Source organism: Melospiza georgiana, chromosome 28 (genome assembly GCF_028018845.1).
Source record: "Melospiza georgiana isolate bMelGeo1 chromosome 28, bMelGeo1.pri, whole genome shotgun sequence".
Taxonomy (NCBI): domain Eukaryota; kingdom Metazoa; phylum Chordata; class Aves; order Passeriformes; family Passerellidae; genus Melospiza; species Melospiza georgiana.
The window spans coordinates 4231257-4255435 of record NC_080457.1 but is presented as its reverse complement, the minus strand read 5'-3'; the positions used below and the strand labels follow the sequence as shown (position 1 = coordinate 4255435).

At 47.1% G+C, this 24179-nt stretch overlaps 1 protein-coding gene across 1 annotated transcript; it reads right to left on the bottom strand.

Annotated features, from left to right (window-relative positions):
- Positions 1 to 338: 338 nt before the first annotated feature.
- Positions 339 to 18650, bottom strand: MEIOC (meiosis specific with coiled-coil domain). The gene is made up of 8 exons (XM_058041495.1): positions 18645 to 18650; positions 16122 to 16247; positions 11605 to 11762; positions 11373 to 11477; positions 8165 to 10004; positions 6172 to 6306; positions 3357 to 3537; positions 339 to 628 (listed from the first exon to the last, which is right to left on the bottom strand). The coding sequence occupies exons 1-8, from the start codon at positions 18648 to 18650 to the stop codon at positions 339 to 341; spliced, it is 2841 nt and encodes a 946-aa protein (XP_057897478.1).
- Between the last annotated feature and the right edge of the window lie 5529 nt (positions 18651 to 24179).

Here is a 24179-nt window from a genome sequence, read left to right as displayed (position 1 = left end):
ATCTGACACCAACCTCACACCCCGTCACACCACAGTCTTTAAGAATCATTATTTAAAAACCTATATCCTAAAGCAAAACTAAAAGGAATTATGGGGAGAGTTGGACACCAGGCTTCACCCACAGGAGTTAAATAATATCTTGGCTGTTAATGAATTAGTCTGATTATTTTTTTAAGTTAACATTCACCAGTTTGGCTTTACAACATTCTGACCCTGCCCATCACGTTAACAGCTTAACCTGAGAGCCCTTAAGGCAAATCTCACTTCTCATCAAGAGATAGCTTTAAATATGAACTTTAGCAGTTGAAACTTTGAAGTAACTAAAAAAGAACCAAAAATTACGAGGAATTCACGTCCCCTCTCTCATACACACTGCGGAGCAGGTCCGTGCACGGCCCCGGGGCTCCCTCTGCCCCCCCTTCCCTTGGCCCTCTCGGGGCCGCAGCAGCCGGGGGGGTCTCGGCTCGTTTCTCTTCGGGCGCCGCCCCCTCCTGAGGAAGTCTCTCCCGAGCCCGTTTGCCAGCGGAGGGTTTGGGCAGGGTCATCTGGAAGGCGCACCAGAGCACGGTGCGGACCTTGCGGGTGGCCAGGCACAGAGCCCGGAGCGCCGCGGCCAGAGCCAGCACCACTGCAGGGGAGGAAAAGAGCGCTGCCTTCAGTCCCGAGCGCTGCGGGGCTGCCCTCACACCCACCCTGTCTGTCTGTCCCTTTGCAGGTTTATTAAAGCTGGGTCTTAATTTCTCTGCCCTCACACAGCGAGGTGTGCGGGTTTTAGGCTCTGAGTTTGTTACAGAACCTTCCTGCTGCAGGTGCAGACCGGTACACACACATTAATGGCACCTGAGCACTGCTGGGGCTGCCCTCGTCCCACACCTCATCTGTCCCTTTACAGGTTTATAAAAGCTGCATCTGAATGAGGTTCTGAGTTTGTTTGAAGGTTCTGAGCCTTCCTGCTGCAGCTGCACCCCAGGGTTGGGGTGCTCCATGTACACACACCCCCTAATGGCACCTGAGCACTGCTGGGGCTGCCCTTGCCCCACACCTCATCTGTCCCATTACAGGTTTATAAAAGCTGCATCTGAATTTCTCTACCCTCTCACTGCGAGGCAGTGTGTGGTTTTTAGGTTCTGAGTGTGTTTGAAGGTTCTGAGCCTTCCTGCTGCAGCTGCACCCCAGGGTTGGGGTTCTCCTGTACACACACCCTAATGGCACCTGGGCCCTTTAATCCTGAGCACTGCCGGGGCTGCCCTTGCCCCCCACACCTCCTCTGTCCCTTTACAGCTTTATAAAAGCTGCATCTGAATTTCTCTGCCTTCACAGAGAAATTCAGATTTCTCTGGTGTGTGGTTTTTCGGTTCTGAGTTTGTTTGAAGGTTCTGAACCTTCCTGCTGCAGCTGCACCCCGGGGTTGGGGTGCTCCTGTACACACACATTAATGGCACCTGGGCCCTCCCCTTCTGGTCACAGCAGGGTCCTTCCCCTGTCCTGTCAGGAAATCCTTACCATGGGTGAAGGAACAGCTGGTTTGGGGCACTGGGCTGAAGCACAGCTCATGTTCTGTGAATGGGTGTTGAACCACTGGGCTGTGGTGCCAGGCTGCCCAGAGCAGCTGGGGATGCCCACCCCTGGAAGTGGCCAATGTTGGACAGAGCTTGGAGCACCCTGGGATAGTGGAAAGTGTCCCTGCCCATGGTAGAGGTGGAATTGGATGAGATTTAAGGATCCTTCCCACCCAAACCATCCTGTGATTCTGTAATAAATGCTTAATATTGGATCAGATGGAATAGAAAGGTGCTGTGGAAACAAGACCTGCTCCCAAACAAACCAGAACAGCTTCAGGCCTTTCCCTCAAGAGCAAATACAGTTACTGCATCCAATAATTAACTGTTCTAAAAAATCCTCCCCAACTGCTGCTCCAGGTTCAACCCCCCAGTAGAGCCATGGGAGGTAGAGGACCAAGCTCCCCCCTCCAGGTAAGTAATGAGATCCCACTGTGCAGAGCCTCCTCTCCTTTCCCAGCACGAGAACCTGGATCTCCAGGCCTGACAACTCCTTCCCAGACTGCTCTGTTCTAAAGACAATTATTTTCATGGGCTTCAACACCCAAAAAAATCCCCTTTACCTTAACAAGTCTCATAATCTTTAGTCAAGGTAAAGAGAAACAAGAATGATGAGGAACAGGTGAAAAGAAAGAATGCTGCAGTGCATTTTCTGAGGTAAACTTCAGCATTACAGAACTGCATGATGGGATACCCCAAAGTAAAATAATCTCTGTAATTCAGATGGAGAAAGAACAGCAGAAGGGATCAGAAGATTCAGAAACAGCTTCTGACACAGGGTAGAGATCAGAGTGTTGCAGGGAGCAGGAATTTACCCTGACTCCATCTCAGAGACAAGGGAACCTGCCACTCTGCCTGTGCCCTGGTGAAAGATTAAGCTGAATATTTGGGACACCATTAAGAATGAAAACATTCTGCCCATTGTATTTTTGTGCATCCATCCAAAATACGATTTGTAATTATGCCAGTCTAAGACAGAAGATGCTTGAAGAGGAAATCCATTTGTAAGCTAAGGCCATGTTGGTCACTTTGGGCAGATTCAGCATGGAGATACCAAGGAAGTTGTAGACAAAGACAGAGCAGGGGGTTCATAGGAAGAGGAATATGGGGGGACAGGGAGAAGCTGTCACAGACACATTTTCTGAAAAATCCTTTCCTTAGGATTTTTTCTCCTGAGAAGCTGAGAGGCCTCAGGAACAAAATGTGAACAATGGTTATCTGCTGCTGTGGAATGCAACAGGTGCATCTGGGATTGGTCTCATGTGGTTGTTTCTAATTAATGGCCAATCACAGTCAGAGTCTGAGCCACAAGCCTTTGTTATTAATTCTTTCTTTTTCTATTCTTAGCCAGCCTTCTGATGAAATCCTTTCTTCTATTCTGTTAGTATAGTTTTAATATAATATATATCATAAAATAATAAATCAAGCCTTCTGAAACATGGAGTCAGATCCTCATCTCTTCCCTCATCCTAAGACCCCTGTGAACACCATCACAAGAAGCAAGAGGCAACTGCTTAGTAACACCTCCAGTCCCTGAATGTGTTATCAAAAAAACCCACTAATTTTTATTCCTTACTAGTTTATTATTTGAATTACCACCTCCAAACTGATTTAACCTATTTATCTCTAAAACCCAGTTTTAGTGCCTCCTCAAACCTTCACCCAAACCCCACTCAGCCTACCTTGGACAAAACCCTAACACTGAGAAGTTAAAACTTGAATTACAACCCCTCACTTATTTTTGCAAGATGTTCAACACCCCAGCTACCTCATCAGGGCACACCAGCCCAGCTGTACCTCTCTCATCCTGGCACCTGGGGGGGCCGTGCCGCTGCCGGCTGGAGGCGCTGACAATTTCATCCTTCCTGCGAGCCTGCACCACGTGGATGGACTCCAGGTGCTTGTCCAGGGCAGTGGAGATGTTGGCGTGGAGCGGGGAACTGCGCAGGCGCTCCATCTTCCCCAGCAGAGTCACAACCTGAGGGACAATGCACATCTCACAGGGGCTCACACTTACAGGGAGATCAACTAACCAGGGAGAACAGGTTAATGAGCATCATTACTTCATTTTGAGAGCAGTTCAGGAAGTTAAAGGTGAAGGAGGTTGAAGTTCTTACCCAGGATTTGTTATCGCCAAACCGAAAACTGGGTGTGCAAAGGACAACAGCAAAGCTACAACACCCCAGCAGTCACAACCTGGTGAACAATGCACACCTTACAGGGGCTCACACTTACAGGGAGATCAACTAACCAAGGAGAACACATTAATGATCATCATTACTTCATTTTGAGAGCAGTTCAGGAAGTTACAGGTGGAGGAGGTTTAAGTTCTTATCTGGGATTTGTTATCTCCAAACCCAAAGCTGTGGTAGAGCTGGGTGAGCAAAGCTACAACACTCCAGCAGCGTCACAACCTGGTGAACAATGCACATCTCACAGGGGCTCACACTTACAGGGAAATCAACTAACCAAGGAGAACACAATAATGATCATCATTACTTTGTTTTGAGTGCAGTTAATGAAGTTACACCTGAAGGAGGTTTAAGTTCTTACCCAGGATTTGTTATCTCCAAACCCAAAGCTGTTGAACAGCTGGGTGTGCAAAGGACAAGATCAAAGCTACAACACCCCAGCAGAGTCACAACCTGGTGAACACTGCACACCTTACAGGGGCTCACACTTACAGGGAAATTAATTAACCAGGGAGAACACATTAATGAGCATCATTATTTCATTTTGAGAGCAGAGAAGTTACAGGTGAAGGAAGTTTAAGTTCTTACCCAGGATTTGTTATCGCCAAACCAAAAACTGGGTGTGCAAAGGACAACAGCAAAGCTACAACATCCCAGTAAGGACCCCCAGGTTACTGGTTAATACCAGAATCTGTACAGCTTTGAGACACCCCTGGTTAATACCAAACCTGTACAGCTTTGAGACACCCCTGAACAAAAGATGCTTTCAGAACAATGTTTTGTTCTGAATTTCTTTTTTGCGTTTTCCTGAATTCAGAGCACTGAGGTTCTCCCTTCTCACAGCACTGCTGAAATTTCAGGGTGAAAACCCAGATGGGGACTTTGAGCTGTGCAGGGCAGCTTGGGCCAGCAGCAGTCACAGCTGCACTGAGAAAGGGAAAGCTGCTGTGGAACCATGGCTGACTTTGGGATCAACACTCAGCACTAAGGGAGCTGAGAACAAACATTCAGCAATAATTCACGTTCATTTAGTCCACTGAAAATGTGCATCTTTGTTGTCTTATCTTACACCAGTCACATCACTTGTGGGTTTCCCAGTGGTGAGTGACTCCTCAGCCAATAATGCTGAGAACCTGGTTAGTGGTGTGCAGAAAAAGAGAAACTAAAAATCCCCAAATTGGGATGTCCCTCAATCCATGGCTACACTTGATGTCTTAAAGGAATGAATGTGATGGTCACGAAGATTTAACAGGATGCTCCAACTATGAAGAGTTAATCCCAGATTCAGCCAACTCAGCTTCTACTCAAATCTTTGTACCAGGGTTCCTGTCTGGCTATCACCAAGATTTCTGATGTTAACAGGTTTTTAACAGCCCCACTCTGCTGTTGAGCATCCTTAAAAGTACCCAACAAGGGTTTGAGGTGAAGTTTGATTCCTCAAATGGCTGGAGAGGTTTAAGCAGTGTTTTGGAGGCAGGCTTGGATTACCAAGCCTTCTAAACATGGAAAGTGAGGCTGTTCTTTTGGGGTTCACAGAGCAGGAGTTTTAGTGCCCTAAGCCCATCCATGTCTTGCAGTCCATGGGCAGCAGCAGGCAGGTCCTGCAGGAGGGAGCAGCCACAGTTCCAGGGATTCTTTCTGCTGTGTGAGGCAGGCAGGACAGGCTGCTGCTCCCCCCTGCTGCCCCAGCACTGCTGCAGCCTCCAAACCCACAATTTCCCAGAACCCTTCCACCCCACAGCCCCTGGCAGGAGGGACAGCTTGGTTTCTCTTCTCCTTGCCTGCAGCACCATGGCTCTGGGCTCTGGGCCTCAGGAGGGCCACAGCAGCCCCTCAGCATTCTGATGGCAGAGTTTGTGCTGCTCCTGCCCCAGCTGTCACCTCCCCAAGGACCCTGGGGCTGTTTGCCCACAGAGCTCAGACTCCCTTGCCCTGCTGGGTTAAAGATCAAACTGGTAACAGCAACTCAGGCTGAAGGTGTAAATTATCAAATAATCATTCTGCATTAAAATATACCAGACTCTCAAGCAAATATAAATCTTCCAAACATTAACTAAAGCCATTTTTTTCCATAAAGACCTCCTCTATCAATGTCTCCAAATCCACAGTGACCATTTCCCTGCCAAGCTGCTCTGAATGCAGCACCCCTGAGAGCTGTGCACAGGCTCCAGGACTGGATGCTGCACATTCCTACACCAGGAACAACATCCTCCTGTAACTGTGAGCCTCAGCCCCTCTGTGGTTCCCTGGAAACAGCACCCAGGAGCTGCAGAAGCTCTACCAAGGACTGCTGAAATGCCATTCCCTGCACAGCAATGAAGAACAAAGCTATTTTGGGAAAAGCTGCTCTGATCATCTTACCTATCTCACACTGTACTCTAAGTTCAATAGATTTTTTTTTTTTTAGTCCTACAACTCACTCTGGCTTGTTCCCGTAGCTGATCCACAATTAAGCGATCAACCCTTGATGGATTTGATGTCAGCCTTGGAATTGGAATGTTGTTAGTACTGGAAACCTTCTTCCCTTGGAAATTCTTAGCAAGAGCTGATTCAGTCTGCAGGAAAACAAAAGAACAACTCCCTCAGAATGTACATGCAGAGCGTGCTTCATTACAGAAACAAGAAAAAATATCAGGTTCAATTTCTTCCCATCAGGGTTTTGGAGATTTTTAAAGGAGACAATGAGGATTCAGGCATTTGGGATTTAACCCTCTGGTGAGACAATCACCTGCTTTTAAGTGAACAACTGCTTTACTCAAAGCAGTTCAACTAAAGCCAACACACCGTGTTCCAGCAGTGCTATGTCTGCTCACTCTGACTACAGCCTGTACTGGTTTTGCCTGGAAATAAAATGGAGGCAAGTCAGAATTACAGGGAAAAAAAATGACCAAACAGATGTGGATCTCACACATAAAATTAAAATAAAACTGTTTTTCAGTCAGCAATTAATCTAATTTTTGTACAGATTAAACTACAGAAAGATTTTTTCCTAAGCACCTTGGTCCAGTGGAAGGTGTTTCTGTCTTTGGTCTTGGTCTTTAAGGTCCCTTCCAAACCAAACCATTTCAGGATTCTATATTTTATTTAGCCATCAGAAAACTATTTTGAAAACTGTTTGCAATATTCCAAGTTTCCATCTCTTTCATCCCCTTGTTATGTCACTCTAAAACACCCATAAGAACATAGAATTTGCTAAAACTGATTTAAAACTGCAATTCTTGGATGGTTTCATAAGTAGTCACTATCAACAAGAACATGGAGTGCCAAGACAAGGGGGAATGGCTTCACACAGAGAGAGCAGCTTTGGACTGGATATTAGAAATAAATTGTTCCCTGTGAGGGTGGAGAGGCCCTGGCACAAGTTTTCCAGAGCAGCTGTGGCTGCCCCATCCCTGGCAGTGCCCAAGGCCAGGCTGGATGGAGTTTGGAGCAGCCTGGGACAGTGGAAGGTGTCTCTGCCCATGGGACTGAAGGAGATTTAAGGTCCCTCCCAGCCCAAACCATTCTGGGATTCTGTGATAAACTGAATTTCTCCCACCATGACTCATGCCAGCTTTTTCTCTCTTGCTCTTTCCATGCACCCCAGACACCACCTCCCCTCCTGAAGCTGGGCTCACTCTTCCTCAACCCCTCTATACAGAGAAACTCCTGGCGTTTGTCAGCAAACACCACCAAAAAAAATCCCCACATTACATCTTCTTGGAATTGGTTTCTTTGTAGGGATTGGCACAGAAGAACTCCCCAAGGCCCCACTATTGCCAGGTTACATTTGGCCCAGCTCACCCCACAGACAAGCCCAGGTATTGAAATTCAAAGCCCATCTCAGCTGGTGAAATGAAGACAGGTTTTCCTACAGACCTGCTTTTAGTAGGGCTCCACACAGCACTACCTGAGCCTTTTACTGCAAGGGTTTTAATTAAATGACCCTTCCCTGGGGAAAAAAACAAAGAACCCCTTCAAATACACCTTAGGTTTAAATCTTCAGGGAAACAGGAGGTAGGAATTCAGTATAGTTTCTAAAAAATAGAATTGAAAGAATTAAAGTTTAGTTTCAATTCAAACCATATTTACTGGTTTTGCTTCCAAAGTTCCAGAGGCACTGTATTTATTGTGTTAATAAAAAGGGTATAGAACATGTTTGTTCCTTATGAACACACCTTCCCCAGCCCTGGGACTGGAAAAACCCCTCAATTCCTGCTTTTGGTGCAATATTCCATACAACATTAGCTATGCTTCCAGCCAGGCTACAAATCCCCACACCTTTCACTTTCTGTCCCTAAACAAATGTGTAACTCTGAAGTCCCATCAAGCACTTCAACTTCTCCCAGTAGAACAACCCATGATTTGTGACTGCACTGAGCAGGATGAGATCTACATCAAATCTGGGATATTTTTCTAGTTTGGTTTTCTTACCTTCTTCCTTTCTTTCTCCAAAGCTCTCCACTGCTCATAACACTCCTCCAGTCTCACGTGCAGCTCGCTGGCAGGCCCACTGCGACTTTTCACTTGCTTTTGAAATCCAAATGCTGACACAAACCCAGAAAGGGCATTGTCACCATACATCTTCTCTGTGAAGCAGGGGTAGAGGCGTTTGAGATCATCCTGGGAGAACAAGGTGTGAGGCTCCACCAGGGGCACCACGGAGCGGCCCAGGAGGTGAGCAGATCTCATGGGGAAGGTGCTGGGGCCCAGCTGCCGGTTCCTCCTGAAGTCACCCACCACACAGTTGGGAATGCCTGGAGCCTGCAGGCAGCTCCCAGCACCGATGGCACTGGTGTCCCCATTCCCTGCCCCCAGATGCAGCTGCCCCTGAGACTCCAGTAACTCCTGGTACATGTCCTGGAACACCCCATCTGCCTGGTTCTGCCCTTCCAGATCGCAGTGCTCGCTCGGTGCCTTCAGCTGGAAACGCTGCTTGTTCAGATTGTCAATGATCCCCAACTGCTGAGCCAAGTAACTGTCACAGAATCCATTGGGCTGCTTCAGCTTCTTCTCACTGAGGTACTCGAGGAGGTTCTCTTCCCCACCCCTAACCAGGGCTTCCATGCATGCAGCTGCCCGAGCTCGCTCTGCAGTGCTGTAGCCAAAGTCAAGGCTGGAGAGGAATGGGTTGTCCTGACAGTACTTGTGAAGTAAATTACTATTTAAAGGCAAATTTGAAGATGGCAACTGAAAAACATCATTAGAATGACGAGAGCTTTTTGGAAATGCAGGTGACTGATTATTCAGTTTCAACAAAGGATTTGGATTCTGGAAAGGGCCAGAGGTTGTGGGTTTGGTTTGGATGTTCATCCATGCTGGCCTGGCACTAGAGCCTGCTGAGGGGACTGCTGCACTGGGCAACAGTGGGAGTGATTTATAGAATTCAGGATTCTGAAGATCAGCCTTGGAAAACTGCTGCTTTTCCACACCATTATTGCCTGGACAAGCTGCAAAAGATTTTAGTCCATATTCAAATTTTTGCCCAAAATCAGTGCCGAAGGAAGATTCGCTTGCAAATTGTTTTTCTGATACAAGTCCTACAGACTTGGGAAATGTAAAGTCGTGCTGATCTGAAATTGTATCTTCAAATTTTTTCTGAGTTCCTGATTTAACTTGAAATAATTTAGCGTAGGGCTCTGCATCCAGAGATGGTGCCTCAGGGGTTCCATTTACCAGCTTTCTATTTTCTTGGAGGCTACAACTGGTGCCCTTGTTGGGCTTTGCTTTACCAGCATGAGAATATTCAGTGTACCTGGTAAAATCTGTGTTCTCATTGTATCTGTGACACTGTGGAAGGAATGGTTCAGCCCGCTTTGGGTGCACCTGTGCCTCTGCTCCTTTGGGACACACCTTCTCCCTTCCATAAGAATAAGCATCAGCTCCCGAGTCTTTGATTGCTTCTGAGTACCCAGCCTGGGCTGCAAAGGTGTTTTTCAGGTAGGGGTAGTTCTGATAGACAGCTGCTGTCTTCACACTCTCATTAGCCTGCAAGGTGCAGCCATTGGCACGCTCACTCCTGGCAGAGTACAAGCTCTGCTCTTCCAGGTCCACGCCGGCAAAGCCGCGGTAGCAATCGTCAGCTTTCTGCTGTGCCACCAGGGTGGGGCTCTGCAGGAACTGCTTCTCAGCACCAGGGAGGGGCTCAGAGCCATAGAAACCCTGCTGGGGCACTGCCCCAACCACTGCCCTCCTGCCCTCTGGCAACAGCTCATGGTGCTCCATTCTGCTCGTGCTCACCGGCCACACTGACTTCAGGGTGGGAGGGCAGCTCCTTCAAAAACAACAAACACGTGGTTAGGCACTGATCTGTGCTGCTGCTCTTCGTTCCCACACACAAAGCAAGGTTTAACAAACAAATCATTCCCAAATAATTTCTCTCTAACGATTGCAAGATGTCTGACTTCAACTTCTCCCCAGTCCTGCCATCCTCAGTTTCCCATATCTGGCTGAGAAAACGGATTCTGCCTTGTCTGAACAGACCACCACAGCTCAGGAGCTATGGACAGGCCTTCAAGCTGCACACATCAAACCCTGGTCTGTCAGTCTGTCCATCATCACCAAAATACTCCTGGTTCAGCACCAACTTCAGGCACCCAGACTGCCCTCAGTGTTCCTAAGCCATGTCCCAGCACTCCAGAGGAAATGTTTCTCCCTCACCTCCTTTGTGCTTCCTGCAGGGAAAGCCAGAGGCAGCATCCCAGCACACCTCATTTCTTTCCACTACCCACCATGAATGAACACAGCACCATCAATCCCTGTCTGCCAAGAGCTGTAAACAGACTCAGTAAAGTGGAAATGTTCCTGGAAGCCATTGCAGGCCAGATCTGGGAGTGCTCAACCAGCCCTGGTGTCCACAGCAAAGGAATTAAGGAGTTTTTTTGTGGTATCAAGACTGACTCTGAAGTTTTCCCTGATTTCAGCCACATAAATGAAATCACTGGAATTGTTTGGGAAGACAGAAAGGAAAGCAGTGCCTGGTTTGGGAACCTGAGACTGGGCTCCCTGTTTTGTCTCTTAGACCTGGAAAAGCCAGAGAGCTCTGGAAATTCATGGGGATGCTGGACCTGCCCCCTTCAGTTCAGGTTGTTATGACTGTGGAATTGTCTCTTCCTGTGCAGGAATAGAGGCAAAATAAACCTGACATTTAGAAACACAAATATTGCTTAGGTAGCACTAACAGCAAGAAACATTAATTTTGCATGGAATTTTCTCCTGCCAGTTCAGACAAATGTGAAGGAGTTTGTGCTTGGTGTATTTTTTCTGTGAATTGACATTAATTAAGAAAGAAACCTAAAGTCTGAATTTAGTCTTCATTAAAACAAAAAAAAAAAACAGACCAAGGGGATTCATCTGAATAGAGCATGTCCACAACACTTGTTAAGATCTTATTAAAAAAATGCCAATTAACAAGTTCTGTAAATATCAGAGAGCTGCCATGCAATCTAAGTGCTTTGGGAAAAGCTTCCAAGTGTCCCAAGGAAAATGCTGAAGGGAAAGGGAAAGGAAGGGAGAGAAGGGAAAGGAAGGGAGGGAAGGGAAAGGAAGGGAGAGAAGGGGGCCTGACCAGCAGCAGATGGAGCTGACCCAGGAGCACAGGGAGATCAGAGAGAGGAGTTTCTGTCACCTGCACCTCACTCACCCCTCAGCAAAGCACGGCTGTGGTTTGTCTTGTTCCTCCAGGATGTTTGACACGAGTCCATACAAATCAGTTTCACTGCCATAATCATTCCTTTCGGGCTGAATCCTGAAAACCAACTGGGTGTTAATAAAAAATTCCTTCATTTCAAGTACTTCCTATGTTAAATTAAACAGAAAAATAGAATCCATCTACTCCAACACACCCACACTCACTCCCTGTCAGGGATGACTACCTGGACTTCAGGTTAATCTGAGGAGCAGCAGGCTGCTTGGTGTCATCTGTACACGTAGACCAAGGGGGGTACAAAAGGGAAGGGTCCATGGGTGCAGAGTACTCTGATGTTGAAAGGGAAGAACTGTAGGCCTGAGGTAACTCCACATTTTCTTCATTCTGCATTGAATGTACAATAAAAGCATTTGTTTAACATGAAACACATCAAAGTATCGTTTTGTCATTGTACATGGTTGTAACTAACTCTGGGAGGAACCAGCACATGAGAAGTCAGCAAACCACACACTTGGAACACAACTTATTTCAGGCCATGGTAATGTCTTCAAGCAGAATTCTCAGAATTCTCAAGCAGAACTCTCTGTCCCTTCCCTTGCCCTCTGCTGCAGATGGAAGCTGATGGATCATTCTCACCTTTCACCCCTCTTTTGAGCACAAACAGATGATCTCAGGTGTGCTGAGCCAGTGTTGCTTAAGGCTTACGGAAAGTTTTGTATTTTACATCCTGCCTGGCAATTGTTTAAGAAGGTGCTGGAGCTGCACATCACAACTTCTGTGTTCTGTGTGTTCTGAGCTGAGATTTGCTGGAAACTGAGTAGGGGACACCTTCCCAGGCACCCAGAGACCCCCCAAAAAGGCCCAGGCAGGCATAGCAACAACAATTGGTACTGGACTTGTAAGATGCTTTCTTCAATCCCACCAGACACCAGGAGCTGTTTGTGAATGGGAGAATCCACACATGGGGCCCAACCTCAATTATGCTGGATCCACAGGGATTTAAGAACAGCCCAAGGTTTTTGGAAAACAATGTAAAACTGTTTATTCTTGAGACTGGAATGGGAGGCAACACAAAAAGAATAGTGAAGAAATATGAACCACAGTGTGCATCCACAGATCCAGCATCAGCCTCCCCCAGGACAATCCAAAAAGGGAACACACCAGGAAATTATTGGCAAATAGACTTCTCTCATTGCCATGGCAGAATGGGTATCAATAATTATTGCTAATAGCTGATACATTTCCTGGGGGCCTGAAGCTTTTCCCTGCCAGGCCAACCAGGCTGAGGCACACAATACCTACAGGTGTGTCAGCAAACTGTCCTGGTTCTGGCCAGGACAGGGTTAATTTTTGCAGTAGCTGGGAAGGGGACCCAGAAATTATTCTGTACCACCCAAGCTCATTGCCTGGGGTGGGGCAAAGGGGCTCTTTGGGGATCCTTCCAGCCAATAAAAGGTGCTGGAGGGAGCCATCCAGAATAACAAAACTTCTCCATGTGAATCCCTCCCTGTGCCCTCTCCATGAGTGCTGTTGCTGTTCCCTTCCCTTTTCTTCTCTCATTGCTGCTCCCAATAAATTGCTCTTAGCTCAGCCTGGGATCTTTGCTTTTTGTGCCTCCAATTCTCCTCTCCACTGTACCACAGCAGGGAAGGGGAGGGATTGGACCAGTGTGTGGTTGGAGAGTCTCAGTGGGAGGGGCCATTCCCAAACCAGGCACCCAACAAACCTGACACATAAAGGGTTAACAGCAGATCTGCCCAGATTTGCTGGAAACAAAGGATCCAAGCATTTGTTGGAGTGGGTATGGAGCACCAGGCTCTGGGGAAGTTGAACAGTTCAGTGGAGTGTTAAAAACCACACTGCAAACAGAGGGGGTGGGACCTTCAAATATTGGGATCTGCATTTAGTGATCAGTGAATACCTGAGGCCACACCAATCCAGCTGGGGCTGCCATCAAAACCTCCATGTCTCATAGAATGAATAAAGGACAAATCAAAGAGGGTCAGAATAACACCTCAATCCAGAGATAAACTCAGTCCTTTTGACATCTGTACAGGAGACCTTATCAAGTATCCACATCCTGTGAATATCTGGGTCAAGAACGCTGCTGTAATTATTTTATCTCCCCAAGGAGAGTTTTGTCCTCTATCAACAAGTACTCTCACTGCAGAAATCAAACTGATCTGGACCTTCCTGTTCAGGACATCGGGTCTAAGACCACAGAACAATGAGGCACCAAAGGAACACAGGAAAGGACCACACCAGGTTCATTTCACAACACACTCAGCTGGGAATTTCAAGCATTAGAGCATGGAAGCACCATTCAGGACTGAACAAACTACAGGAGCAGGTAAGTGAGAAATCACCTCCTCTGGACCTTTGGGACTAAGAAAGTTAAAAAGTAACTTCCTGAACTGTGCCTGGGAAGAAGGCCTGTCTTCCACAGAACTTGAATGCCCTCAAGGGGTAGCAGCAATTCCAACTGCAGGAATTGTTTTAGACAAACACAATTGCACAGAGCAGCATTGCAAAGACAGTGCCAGATGCCAAACTTGCTGTAATGTTGGTATAATTTTGTACTGGTTAGGATTCTAACTGTGACATGTTTCCCTGAATTGCCTTAACCTTTTTGAATATTAAACTTACATAAGTAATCCTTTTGTTCTTTCTTGTCCAGTCAAAGACAGTAACAGGAAACCAATTGTACAATGGTTTAAGGAGGATGGAAGAGAATTTAAATTATTAATTAATTTTACAACTAGGTGGGAATCTGACAACACACACTGTCTAAAATTTCCTTTGATGCATGAGGAGGATGAAGGTAAATATTGCTGAGGTAGAGGAGATAAAGCAGTAGCAAAAGGCCATAGAATACAAGTAAAGGTAAAAGGAAACCCCTGACCATTAACACCTCCCAAAGCACCTGAAATCTGGGAAATCAGCCTGAATGGAATTAGGGAAGCAGGGAAACAACATTGACTATTTAACATTGACTGTACTTAAAACCATAGTACATATTATTCATGCTTTTATTGCTCTAGACCTGATCAATAATGGAACCACAATGCAGCCAACAGGACACAGAGCATGGACCCATTAAGAAAGAAACCAGAGGTGTCAGCACCTGTACAGCTCATGGACAACAGCAGAAGGAAATACAACTGAAATTCAAGATTTCTGCCTGGATATGGAACAGAACATCTGTAAGTTTGAAATTCCACCAGTGATTAATATAAAAAGGATACTCAGATACATGAGTAAAAGGTGGGTATAGAAATATATATATATAGAAATAGATAATTAATTAAATCACATATTAATTTTTGTGTTTGTAAATTTACCCAGCTTGGAGATTCTAACTATTCAACCCCCAAGAGCTTCCTTTAAACTACTAAGAAACACCAATATCTTAATTTCAACTGTACAACCCAGCCCTATGGGTATGAGCCTTGTGCTGGTATAGAAATTGCTACAATGTAAAAATTTGCAAAGGCAGTTTAAAGCAGCTAAAAACAACAGCACAAACTCTTTACTATCCATCATGACCCTAAAGAAATCCATCAGGTGATGAAATGAGCAAAGAAAGATGGGGATCACCACAGGTGGGATGTTTTATTTAAGGCTGCACAAGCTCAGTGACTGCATCAGGCAGGAACTGTGCATTGGACAGGCAGGTTAATGCAAACTTTAGTGTCTAAATTCTCTTGCTTTTCACTCTTTGGAGTGCTGGGAAACTTCCCTGGGCACCAAGCACAGAATAAACAACATCTCCCTTCTCAACTCGACCCTTCCTCTACACTTAGAAAGTTCTTAAAACCAGCAACAATGTTAGCCCAAAACATCTGCTCCAGTTTCTGCTGGTTGGTCCCTGCCAGGAGTTTGGAACTGGACCCCCTTTCTCCCCATCATTACAGAGTGTTAAGGTACTGAAATAAACTTCCAGCAAACTGATTTCTTGAGGAAAGGTATTATATCCTGATGAAATGACAAGGAACATCTTTACCTTTATTTCCTGATGAAATGACAAGGAACATCTTTACCTTTACCTTTATATCCTGATTAAGTGAAAAGGAGCAGCTTTACCTTATCTAATTGGTTTAGACACAATATGCCTTCTTAACTCTCAGTAAGTGAAACAATAAATGGTGTTTTTGCAGGGTTAAATGGTAAAGACTTCTTTGTGGAGCAGAGTAGTCTGACAAAATAAGTCCTGGATGGATGAAGTAGCAAGTCTGCTCTTGAAGGTACTGGGAATGAGTTTTCATTTGAGTCTTTTACCTCAGTGAAAGTTTATGGCTACAAAAGGCAAAAATTCCAAGAGAGAGCTGACATGTTTAACTGTCCTGGCACTTTCTGCTGATCAGACTGAGAACTGGTTCCTACAAACTCTTGGACTACAAGAATATCTGAGGCAATAGCTAAAGTTCTCCTTCTTATCCACTCTCCAGTTTTCCTAAAAGAGTTGTTTGCTCCTCACTCTGCCTACAGAAGAACAATTACCATGAACATTCCACCAGAACAATGGTGAAACCATTTTACCAAACAACCCCACAGCTTCACCAGTGACTGCATTAGAAAAGCCATTGTCCCCCCTGATGGAAGTTACAACAAGGAGGATTTATTACAATTCCACCAAAATCTGTGATTTATGTTCAACCACTTTAGAAACATCTCCTGATAATTTTGTTGACAAGCAACCCAGACTGTTGCAGAGCTAGAAAAAGAATCAAGAAGGCAGCAAACCTGTGATTTGTAGCAGCCATAGAGCGAGGCAGAGCCCGGCAGGGCGGTGCCGAACACGTCCGTGGGCCGCCCGCCCCCTTCCGCACTGCCCCAGCAGCGGCCGCCGCCTCGGAACGCCACGTTGGGCTGCGGGGACAGAAGGACAGGGACATCAGGACACATGGAATGGCATCAGAACACACAGAATGGCCTCGGAACGCCACGCTGGGCTGCGGGGACAGAAGGACACGGACATCAAACACACAAAGGGGCATGAGGGGACAGGGACATTAGGACACACAGAACGGCATGAAGGGCTGAGGGGACAGGGACATTAGGACACACAGAATGGCATGTGGGCACAGGGACATCAGGACAGAGAATGGGATGTGGGGACATCAGAACACAGAATGGCCTCAGAACGCCACGTTGGGCTGTGGGGACAGGGACATCAGAGCACATGGAATGGAATGTGGGGACATCAGGACACACAGAGAATGGGATGTGGGGACAGAGAGAGGGACCTCAAACACACAGAGAGGCATATGGGGACATCAGAACACACAGAATGGCATGAGGGGCTGTGGGGACAGGGACATCAGGACACATAGAACGGCATGAGGGGACATCAGAACACAGAATGGATGAGGAGCCGCAGGGACAGGAGAAGGACAGGGACATCAGAACACACAGAATGATGCATGGGGCTCTGGGGACAGAGAAAGGACAGGGACATCAGGACACAAAGAATGGCATGTGGGGACAGGGACATAAGGACACAAAGAATGGCATGTGGGGACAGGGACATAAGGACACAAAGAATGGCATGTGGGGACAGGGACATCAGAACACAAAGAATGGCACATGAGGGTATGGGGACAAGGACATCAGAACACAAGGAATGGCATGAAGGGCTGTGGGGACAGAGAAAGGACAGGGACATCAGAACACACAGAATAACATGAGGGACTGTGGGGACAGGGACATCAATATACACAGTATGGCATGTGGGGCCACAGGGACATCAGGACACAAAACAACATGAGGGGCTGTGGGGACATCAGGACACACAGAACAACACGAGAGGCTGCAGGGACAGGGACATCAGGACACACAGAATGGCACAAGGGGCTGTGGGGACAGGGACATCAGCACACACAGTCATAATTACACACAGACACACAATTATAAACACAGCTGGCAGCTATGGATTTTATACCAATGTTAACTTCCATTTCTGATTTACTGCTGGATTTGGTTCCATCTGATCCAAGGATGTGGCTCTATCTGTATCTATGGATGTAAAACACTTTGCTATTTACTCTAAAGGAAAAGCTGGACCTGCCAAAGCCAAGAAACTCCAAAGGTGTTCAGAGACAGAGGAGGTGCAGACCAAGAGGAAATCTGAACTCTCCCAACATCAGAGCCACCACCACAGGGGAACATCAGACACACAGGAATGCTCACAGAATCATGGCGTGGTTTGGAAGAGACCCTAAAGCTCATCCAGTTCCAGCCATGGGCAGGGAACCCTTTCTCCCAAAGCTGCAGAGGAGTTATCCAGCCTTCCTTCACACATTCCTGGACACCTCTGGCCCTTCCCAAACACTGTTTAACTCACATGATGGCATGGATGTGCATTTCCAGTTGATGGGAGCTGGAAATGTCCTACAATACAAACTCTGAGAGCTGTGGGAGGAATCTGCTCTGTCCTTTAACTATGGGAGAAACAACTCCAACCAGAGGGACACCCCTCCAGGTGCCAGAAACCACAGGATAGCAGGAGCTCAGAACAAACAACAGCTGTGCACTCTTCTCCTCTTCTCCCAAGGGTGAGGCACACAAGGAAAAGCTGAACTGGTGAGCTAAACCCCCTTTTAGCCAACAAATAAAAAAGTGAAGTTATTGGCATTTTACCACAGCAGCTCATTTGGGATGATGAATAAATTCAGAAGAATCAAAGTTTCCCAGGGATCAGGGTTCAGAACAAGCTCTGCTCTCTAGAAACCCATCATTCTGCAGCTCCCAAGTGATCTTCATGGTAGTTCACACCACTTTTATATCCTGGTATTATTTAGTGTTTTTCTGGCACATTTTCCAAATAAGTGAACACACTGAGTTATTGCAGAGCTCGGCTCTATACCCTGACCTTACTGTGCCATATTTTCTCCTCAGAGATTGCCATTCACAGGGACACCTAACACTGCGACCCCACAGAACAAGGGCAAACTTGTAGTGCCAGAAACAACCCAAAGACACCCCCACACCCACACTCTCTTCCTTTTTCCACAAACAGGTATTTTTCAGATGCTGAGGGCTATTTTCCCCACAGACCTGAGCTCCGTGTCTCACACCTACTCCCACACAAGAGGGCGCCGTATCCCAGAGGGGACAACGGGGCTCGGACACCCACCGGGGTCGGGCCTCGGAGCCTAAGGGGTCAAGCCTAAGACAACCGCAGCGGCCCGCTGGGTGTGTGACGGGTGAGGGCGCACAGCGAACCCCGGTGCCCGTGTCGCTCCCGGTCCCGTTCCCGTCCCTCACCTCCATGGCTCCGGGCCGGTCTCGGCGCGGGCCCGCGCGGGGCGGCCTGAGGCGAGTTCCGGCCGTTGTCCTCGCGCCGGCCCAACGGCCGCCCCACCCCGCGCGCCCCCGCCCATTGGCCAGCTCCCGACGCGCTCGACCAATCAGCGCCCGCGAGGCCGCCTCGCACCTCCCCGCGCAACGTGAGCGGCTCTGCGGGCCATGCGGTGACAGCCGCCCGGCGAGCGCGGCGCTGCGCAGCGATTGGCCCCGCCCGCCGGCGCGCAGCCAATGGGAAAACGGCTCGCTCGTGCCTCCCGCCAATGAGCGGCCGCGGAGGCGCCGCTCGCCCGGAGACAGCGCCCTGAGCGCCCCCTCGGACCTGTCACCGTCCCTGCCCTGTCACCGTCCCTGCCCTGTCACCGTCCCGACCCTGTCACCCCCGGACCCTGTCACCTCCGGGCCCTGTCACCGTCCCTGCCTTGTCACCGTCCCTGCCCTGTCACCGTCCCAGTCCTGTCACCTCCGGGCCCTGTCACCCCCGGGCCCTGTCACCGTCCCTGCCTTGTCACCGTCCCAGTCCTGTCACCTCCGGGCCCTGTCACCTCCAGGCCCTGTCACCGTCCCGACCCTGTCACCTCCGGGCCCTGTCACCCCCGGACCCTGTCACCTCCAGACTCTGTCGCCTCTGGGCCCTGTCACCCTCCCGATGCTGTCACCGGACCCTGCCACCTCCAGACCCTGTCACCCGTCCTAACCCTGTCGCCTCCTCGACCCTGTCACCCCCAGGCCCTATCACCCACACAGACCCTGTCACACCCTGGACCCTGTAACCTCCCCGACCCTGTCACCTTCCTGACCCTGTCACCACCAAGTCCTGTCACCCTCGGGCCCTGTCACCCCTGGACCCTGTCACCTCTCTGACCTTGTCACCGTACTGACCCTGTCACCTCCAGACCCTGCCACCCCTCTGGGCCCTGTCCCCTGTCACCCCTGGGCCCTGTACCCCCCCAGCCCTGTCACTCCTGGGTCATGTCACCTCTGGGTCTTGTCACCCCCCAGGCCCTGTCACCCCTGGTTCCAATCACCTCCAGACCCTGTCATCCCCCAAGCCTGTCACTCCCAACCCTGTCACCCCTGTCCCTGTCCCTCAGCCACCCTCAGCGGCTGGGCCTGGGGACTGTGGCCCAGCCAGGGGACTGCCACCCAGGAGCTGTGACCCCAGACTGCACACACCTGCAAAGGTACACAAACCAAGGATTTGCTCAGTTTGAGCTGTAATTTTGCTGTTTAATTATTGCACCAAGATTAGATAACCTGGGTTGAGATGGCTGAGACTCTGCTGTGAGGGCGGCAGCTCATGTGGTGACAGTGACACCCAGAGTGGCTCCTGGATGGTGGGACAGCCCTTGCATGGCAGCCCTGACTGGGTTTCCTCTCCTCAGCCCTGCTCATCTCCCACAGGAGCAAGAGGAGCCCTCTGTCACTCATGGGTGACACAGCTGTCCCCAAGTGAGGAGTCCCAGCTCGGCTGGCAGAGAAGCCACAGGGGAGCTGGGACAAGCAGGGGGTCACAGCCCGCGTTTGTTTATACTTTTCATTGTTGCTGCTGCTTTAGATACTCTGCCAGCGCACCACTGTCACTGTTCTCACAGAAAATGACTCTGAAAAGCTCTGAAGCCACACCCAGCTTGTTTTCACTTCCAGAGATACTTTGTGTTGCTCTCCAGCTGTTTTTAAGGAGCCTGGTGACAGCATTTTGTGTCGGTGTTCACAGGGGTTTTCAGATTGGGGAAGAGACGAGCATCTGACTCCATGTTTCAGAAGGCTTGATTTATTATTTTATTATATATATTACATTAAAACTATACTAAAAGAATAGAAGAAAAGGTTTCATCAGAAGGCTGGCTAAGAATTGAATAGCAAAGAATGATAACAAAGGTTTGTGGCTGGGACAGAGAGTCTGATCCAGCTGACTGTGATTGGCCATTAATTAGAAACAACCACATGAGACCAATGCCAGATGCACCTGTTGCATTCCACAGCAGCAGATAATCATTGTTTACATTTTGTTCCTGAGGCCTCCCAGCTTCTCAGGAGGAAAAAAACCCTAAGGAAAGGATTTTTCATGAGAAGATGTCTGTGACAGCATTTTTACTGCCACCCTTCTCTGGGCCACTCAGGGCAGTAGGTGCCCACAGAAGCAGATGTTATTTTGTGAATCTTGGGGTTTTTTGTGCTGCCTTACATCTCCCACTTCCTCAGTGTGTGCTGCAGGATCATGGGGAGAGCAGCCAGCTCTGCCCAGCCCCTTCCTAAATCCATCCAGAGACTGCAGACACAGATGTTGTGTCTGCTGGAAGGCAGAGGATTCACTCCAGGAGATGAGGGGGGGGCATCAGTAAAGGTCTTGGCTCCAGGGTGTGAGAAATGTGTACTTTATGATTGGCTTTTGGCAAATATTAAAATGAATATTATATGTGTTACGTTCAAAAGTGATGCTGTATTAAGTACTGTGTTAAATATAGTTTTAGGTTATAACAAAATGTTAAAATAGAAACTGTGCAATGTAGGATACTTTTTTTCTAAAGAAAGGACTCACACTGAGATAGCAGCCACAGGACACCTGAATCTTTCAGAGAAAGAGAATTTATTGCTCCATTATCAGAAGAAACGAACTTCTTCCTGCCTTTCAGCTGTGAAGACACCTTAGGATTCAGAGGAAGAAGTTGACACTGCCCAGACAGAATGCTGTGTTTGAATGGAATTTATGCATCATATATGAGGTGTATGAATATGCAACAGATCATTGCTTTTAAGGGTTAACCCTCTGTTAATGTGGGTCCTTTTTTGGGTTTATTTTGCCCAGAAAGAGGTACCCAGACTGTCCATAACTCTTTGTTTTTATTTTCTCATATTGTTCTAATCCAAATTATCCAAATTGTTATTACTCTAATTATATTGCTATTTTTACAACCATTTTATTACTGTTAAACATTTAAAATTTTAAAAACAAGGAATTTACACAGGGTTTTTCACACAGGCCGCGTCCCAAACCCACAGAGTTGTGGGGCAGGGATTGGTGAATTCTCCTTGGTGCTACTTTTCCATGGTCCTGGCAATCCCTCTGGGTCCCAGCTGATTTAAATTATATTGCTATTTTTATAACCATTTTATTACTATTAAACATTTAAAATTTTAAAAACCAGCCTGGTACCTGTTGGAGGCAGTAAGAAGCAGTTACAATCAGTATTAATATTTTATTATGCTGTCAAAGCTGCTGGGACAGGCTGCTAATGTGTTGAAGCTCCCAGGATGTTTGGGTTGGCTTTGCAGACACCACTGAGCTTTGGGGTCGGAGCGTTTGCCATCAACACCCTGAGAACACAAACCTCAGAGCACGGCTGGGATTTCATGATTTCATCTCTCTGAACACCACCCAGGGGGATGAGCTCTGTGAAGGAGCCATTGTCACTTCTCAGCACCTCTGCAGTGTGAACTGCTTGTCCAGAGCACAAATTCCAGGGAATCCCATGAGGATCCCCATCCCAAAGCCTGGCTGGAAACTCCCCGTGCTCAGACAGGAGCAGAGAAGCAGAGCTGCAATGGTGAGAAATGGAATTATTGAATTTGCAGGGAGCGAGAAATGATGCATCTGACTCCATCTTATCAGCAGGCTAATTAATTACTTTATTATACAATATTATTCTATATTATATTACATTGCATCTAAACTGAATCTGCCAAGCACTCACTGCACAGAATCTCGTGGCTGTCAGTGACAATCCTGACACACACACACACACCTGGCCCTGACAGGCCAAGAAAACAAAACACCATCACTGTGGGTAAACAATCTCCACATTGCATTCTGTCACAGACATAATTTTTGAAAAATATTTTTACAAAGATTTTTCTCCTGAGAAGCTGGGAGGCCTCAGGAACAAAATGTAAACAATGGTTATTTGCTGCTGTGGAATGCAACAGGTGCATCTGGGATTGGTCTCATGTGGTTGTTTCTAATTAATGGCCAATCACAGTCAGCTGGCTCAGACTCTCTGGTCAGTCACAAGATTTTATTATCGTTTCATTCCTTTCCTTGCTAACATTCTGATAAAATCCCTTATCCTATTCTTTTAGTATAGTTTTAGTATATAATTTTCTTTTAATATATATCATAAAATAATACATCAGCCTCCTGAAACATGGAGTCAAGATTCTCATCTCTTCCCTCATCCTGAGACCCCTGCAAACACCACCACACATTCAACTTCTGCATAAACACAGGCACAGCAAATGAGATAATAATATTCTTGGGAAGAATTATGCCTTGCTTTTCTCTGTGAAGAGAAAATGTGGGGCTACAGGGGATGGGGTGGAGGAGCCCTGAGCCCTCCAGGGCTGGCTGTGACACCTGCCAGGGGTTGGGTGACAGCTCTGAGCTCCCATTGTCGCCTCTCAGGCTCACCCACCTGGGGTTGTTATCAAATATAAACAACCATCGGTGTCAGGCAGGTGCTGCTGAAAGGGAAGTCCTGTCAGGGAAAGTTAAACCATGAGATGTCACTGAAGGATGCCACAATGCCTGGTTTGCAACAGCTGCTGTGTGTCCTCTCTGGAGCAGGAACAGAATCAAAGCCAGATGAAAAATGAAATGAAAATAAATAAAAATAAATGAAAACGGAATTAAATTTTGTACAATTATTTACAGTTAAAACATTACATCAATATTATGTTTGATTATATGTATAAATATAGCATCCTGTATTGTGTTCTAACATACAATTGTATGTTAATATTATATAATACATTAATAATATAATGTATTATACTGTAATGTAATATAATATATTGTAATAGAATGTAATGTAATATAATGTAATGTAATATAATATATGTTACAACACTATATTATATCATATCACATTACATTATATTACATTACATTACAATATATTACATTATATTTTATGTTATAATACATAATATACATATTATATACAATATACATATATTATATATATGATATTATATATTACATTATAATGTAATTAATGTAATGTAATATAGTAGTTATATAATACAATATGCTATACAATATATAATGTAAACATTATCATTAATGCATTAATATTACCACAAAATAATAATGCTTATAATAACTATTATAAACATTAATAATTAATCAAAACTACATGAAAATAGAATTGCATAATTTAAATCATTAAAGCAGGGGTTGCCTGGCGGCCCTGCCCCGCTCAGTCTCACACCATGGCACTCGGCCCATCCCGGGACCGGGACCCCTGAAATACCGCGACGGGCCGGAACACCTAGCCCCGCCCACCCCACCCCATCGACCAATGCCCGCAGCTCTCCTGATGACTGACAGCAGAACGTCCCGCCCCTCACCGCCAAACCGATGGGCGGGGCATTGCGTGACGCACCCATCATTGCCTTGAGCGGCGGGCAGAGCGACCAATAGAAAGGCGGAATCGCGCAGGAGGCGTGGCTTCCCCGCCCTCTTGGCTCCGCCCCGGCGCTCCGCGGCGCCTGCGC